The sequence below is a fragment of the Brachionichthys hirsutus genome, unplaced genomic scaffold (genome assembly GCF_040956055.1).
Source record: "Brachionichthys hirsutus isolate HB-005 unplaced genomic scaffold, CSIRO-AGI_Bhir_v1 contig_1160, whole genome shotgun sequence".
Classification (NCBI taxonomy): Eukaryota; Metazoa; Chordata; class Actinopteri; order Lophiiformes; family Brachionichthyidae; genus Brachionichthys; species Brachionichthys hirsutus.
In genome coordinates this window covers 1-5,000 of record NW_027181256.1, presented here as the reverse complement: position 1 = coordinate 5,000, position 5,000 = coordinate 1, and the positions used below count along the sequence as shown (strand labels likewise).

Genomic DNA, 5,000 nt, shown 5'->3' with positions numbered 1-5,000 from the left:
GTGTGTAGACGGAAGCCATTAAAAAACATCCGCATCCAGAACAGCACACAGTAGAGACCAAATATCCAGCAAGGCGGAGCGATCCAGAAAAACACAACCTCCTTGCCGGAGGTCATTATTATTATTATTTCAAATCCACCATCACTTGCAGGATGACCTTTCTGACCTGCAGCACCGTCTGGATCTTGGCAGAGACGTCGGCCTGCTCATAGAGTTTGATGCCCTCTTCGTAGGCCCCGGCTGGAAACTGCACCGCAATCTGCTGCAGGTGGGTCAACACGATGCTGTGGGCCTGAGCGACCGCCTTGAACTTGTCGAACAGAAGCTCCAGCAGCTCCAGCAACAGCCTGTAGAGGGAGCCAGAGAGAATAGAAAAGCGACGGCACAGATGATAAACAAGAGGCAGATGGAGAGAGGAAATGATTCAAAGTGGATGTATTTGTAGAAATAATAAAATGTTTTTAAATGATACAATTGCTAAGAATTTATAAAATTTGATTTAAGAAAATCTAAAGAAATATTTTCTCTTCTCATATTTCTGCTTAAGAGATCCTCACAATTATTTTAACCCAGTCTGGTATTGGGAAGAACGAGCGAGTGGCTCATCGTGGACTTCAGTGAACAGTTCGTTCCAATTCACCTTGGCTGGAGAAGAAAGTGCAGCAAAAAACAAAAAAACAAACAAACAGACCTCCTACTTCATCTGAGTGCTGCAAGCTCCTAAGCGGGAACTCTCATTTGCCTCATCTGCGCTAATGCCTTTATACAGACTCGGCCTGTTTCTGTAGAAGGGCAATGCTTTCCATTGGTTGGAACACGGCTTACATTAGTCAAGTCTGCGTGTACACTACATGTATCCATGGCGATGAGTGCCTACCTTACTTCAGTGGAGCTATTACAGCTATATGAACAGTCTTCATGCTTTTTATTTAATAGGCTTTATTCTTTTGTAGCTCAAAAGTTCATTCTTCCGGGGAAAAAAAAAAAAACATTACACTTAGGCTCCCCAGAGACTGAAAGTCAAAGATCCGCACTCTGTGGGAGCCAAATCCGCTTAGCGTCGGATCTAACCGAATCTTTTCCTGCAGCAAGCCAATTAGCTGTTCTACTGATTTAATTAAGAAAACCAGTTGGGTTGCTTACCTGACTATTAAACAAATAAAAACATCCACAAAGCAAGATTTATTATCCTGAAGTACAAGCTAAGCAGATTTAGATTCAAAACCAATAGCGAGCCATCGAGCAGCTAATGCCAAGTCGATGCAAATGACCAAAATCTAAACGCTGTAACAAAAGAGAGGATGCTAGAAGTGTTGGAACGTAGCCAAGGTTCCTCCGGAGGGTACAAGGAAAAACCGTAGGGGTGAGATGGATGTTACACCGGGGGGAGGGGGGGGGGGCTCCTCGGTCGGCTGTCTGTCACTTCGCCGGCAGTAGCAGCAAGTAAATGTTATTAATGGCGAGGAAAGCAGACACAAATCACCGGGAGCTATAACTCGGCGAATGGAGGATGTCCGTGAGATGAAGAGAGGCGCCGTGAAATGTCAGCGAGTCGAGGAATCCTCTCTCACCCGCCGCCCCGCTCTCATGCATAAACATGAAGGAGAAAACGGACTAACGAACGCGCGATCATCAGGTAGACACACAAAATGTACGGCTCTGACCTTGTCACCACTACTTTTTTTTTCATTCCACAGCATATTCCAGCTGACCCCCCCCCCCCCCCCCACCTCACCCCTCAGTGTGGCTGGCCCAGTTCTCCTCATTAGCTCCCCAGTGGAGGCCGTCCTAATCCGTATCATCTGTTCTTTGAGCTCTCACTTCGGGGCGAAGCGAAACACACGAGGTTGATGAGCAGACAGGAGACAGCAGGGTGCACACAAGTGGGATGAAGAGTCCTTGGTGGTGATGATGATGATGATGATGACGGCGTCAGCATTAGGTTATCATCAAGTCAGTTATTGAGGGCAGATAATGAAATGTAAATGTAAATGTAACTGAGCACCAGACAGATCAGAGTAAACTTTACTCAAATCTATTGAGGCGAGTTGGAAATGACATTAAAATGTGCTTCAGGTTAGAGACATGAATCACAATGCAGGTCTCAAAGAGCGAAGAACACACATTGAAGTGTCCAAGCGTTCCCTGAACGTCTGCACGGCTAGAGGAACAAAATATAGAGTGCAATATGCAAGACCGTTGTTCCCCGGCGAGTGGTACATTGGTTTCTATAGCAACAAGCCTTGACTTTAAGTTGAAGTGAAAATAGGCAGGACTCGGTGTATGTGCACCCTAATAGAAGTGCGCACACACAAACACAGTGTTAAGCACTCACACGCGGGCAAACGCAAAACAATCTGTTAAGGGGCGAGGCGGCCGATCGCTCGGAGGTCGGATGAGATTCAGCCGGATGCAGCCGGAGGACGCCGGAGAGAACATCCCTCACAGAGAACAAGACGTAGACCCTAAATGGTTCGGGTTCACCGGACTGAGACCTGCGTCTGCGGGAGCCGACGCCACCGCTTCAAAAAAAAAAAAAAAAAAGCCGTCCACTTGGGCCGTTTGTTTGCTTAAGCGTGACTTCAGCAGCAGAGGATCTTTATTCCACGGTCTGAGGCGGGCGGGGCTCCAGTCCTCACCTTTCCTGTGTTTCATACACTGTCCGACTACGAACGCCTTCCAGCTGTACCTCGGCTGGCTCTCCTGGGCCAGGTTCTCTCCCCTCTGGTAGGCGTGGTCCGCTATTTGAGTGGTGGACCTCTTGACAATCTGCTTCAGCTCCGGTTCCAGTCGCTCCATTATGGCTTTAATGGTCTCGGGGATTTTCCTCAACTTGGCCAGAGCCTGAGGGGAGAGAGATGCGAGAACTTTCCTCAGAATGAGGAACACGGCGACATGACAGCAGAGAGCACAAGAAAAGAGGATAGGAGACAAAGGAGATGTGAAAGTTCCACATTGACGCCATGTTTCCACCTTGATGAGGATGCCCATGAACTCGGCGCTGTTCTCCTCCGGGTCCACCTCGGGGAGGTCCACTTGGTTGGACTCGCGCCCGTCCGGCTGCAGCTCACGTACTAAAGTAAGAAAGTGCACACGTTAAATAAGAACTCATGCTTTTGCTTTTAAACGCACACGCCTGCTCCTATCATGTGAACACCCCCCCACCCCTCACCCCACCCATGTTCTCTCTCCAACCGACTTAGCCACATTAGGGGCTAAATTGAGAGTGGCAACAGCGGATGACGCACTAATTTCCATTTGATGGGGCCTCCCGGTTCCCCATCAAAGCATGTTAAGAGACTTAATGTTTATGGAAAGTTAATGGACTTTGGGTGCGTTTCCTCTTTTCCTCCATCACAACTGTATTTGGTGGAATAATTATGACAATTACTATCTACAAATGAGGTGCTCCAATGCTATTAGACGAAATAGAAAGCGAGGCGACTGGTGAAAGATGGCTGCCGGGGTCGTGACCACAGTTGTTTTACGTGACGGTGTATAAGCACTTAACGCCTGGCAGGAACTGATTGTCAATGCATGACACGGGCAAAAGCGCGGTCGCGCCGTTACGTTTGGCTTAGCGGTTAGTCAGTCGCGCATGTGTGTGTGTGTGTGTGTGTGTGTGTTTTCAGGCCACAGCATTCACATTCCAGTAAATTAAAAGCATTTGGAGTTCAGGGTACGCAACTGAAATGATTTTGCGTTTGATATAAGTCCTCTGTGAGAGCTAAAGACACAAATATAAAGAGACTGAGGAAAATGAACGACGGTCACATTCTGATTCACCACCGCTGGATGGTGGTTTTAAAACGCTGGCTTTTAGATGTCATATGCTAATGTTGCTAATCTGTCACTGCCGCACTGGCAAGGTGGAGGCAGCAGAATAGTGTGTGTGTGTGTGTGTGTGTGGATACTGAGTTTATATAACGCAGAGTGTGGTACCTACACGGCAAAAGGAAAATGGCGAGTTGCTAACTTAAAATGCCAATAGTGGGTGGTGGGGGAAAAAAAAAAAAGCAACTGGTTTAATATAAAACCTCAGAAAGACAGAGGGAAGACAAACCTATTGGAGGATTAACTTTATTTTTCCATTATCTACTTGTTTGTGTTCCTCTGCGCTCTGCCTGGGAGGAAGGCAGCGCTGACGCTACGCCCCCCCCCCCCCCCAGCAAACCAAGAGAGAATATAACTGAACGCAGTTATAGTTTGCCTTATTATTAGTTCCTGTTACACAACTGGTTACCAGTTTGAGCGTAATGAATGTCGGCCGCCTGCTGTGATGACAGCGGCGTGGGGTTGACTGATGGTTCAGATACGGGGGGGGGGGGTTCGTAGCTTCTTACAAGAATTCAGATCAGCAGATTCTGTGTGCAATTAGTGAAGTTGTTTGTGTGTGTGTGTGTGTGTGTGTGTGTGTGTGTGTGTGTGTGTGAGAGTCTGCAGGAACTGTTGGCAATGCATGCCCGTAACAGAATGCAAATGAATGGAAGCCAGAATGACGCTAATGGCTTCATTATCGCTAAGAATATCAGCAGAGTGGAAATGAAATCGCACACCAAAATCCACACACGTCGACATTGAAGGAGAGCAACACCACCGTGCAGATGCATCATTATTTTCCATGTAGCACTTCTAAACAGATCTTTGGGTCGTACCACTGCTGGATCCAGGGGTGCTGCTGAACTGCGAGGAATCCAGGAGCTTGCGTGGGGTGGAGATGCTGCTGATATCCAACACTGGGATTGGAGATGCGTCTTTGGCCATGGAGCTGAAAAGATGAAAATATATATATATATATATTTTAAATCCCACAGTATTGATTATGCATGGTATTGCAACTGCAGGGGAGAAATACGGTTGAATTAAATGCAGTAATAGCTTCTTATACCTAGTGACCCGCATTTCTTTAACAACCTGCGTCTCTGGGTGGGATTGGTGCTGCGTTCCAATGAGCCATTTATCAAGCCATAAGCGGAAGGTGGAAGTAACCCAGCTCCATA

General features: G+C 47.3%; 1 protein-coding gene across 1 annotated transcript; it reads right to left on the bottom strand.

The window, feature by feature from the left end:
* Positions 1 to 166: 166 nt before the first annotated feature.
* LOC137917424 (exocyst complex component 4-like) lies at positions 167 to 4,768 on the bottom strand (the record flags this gene model as incomplete). Its single annotated transcript, XM_068760167.1, has 4 exons — positions 167 to 347; positions 2,690 to 2,844; positions 2,974 to 3,074; positions 4,656 to 4,768. Coding segments are annotated over 4 exons (550 nt in total), but the record flags the coding sequence as incomplete, so codon positions are not given.
* Between the last annotated feature and the right edge of the window lie 232 nt (positions 4,769 to 5,000).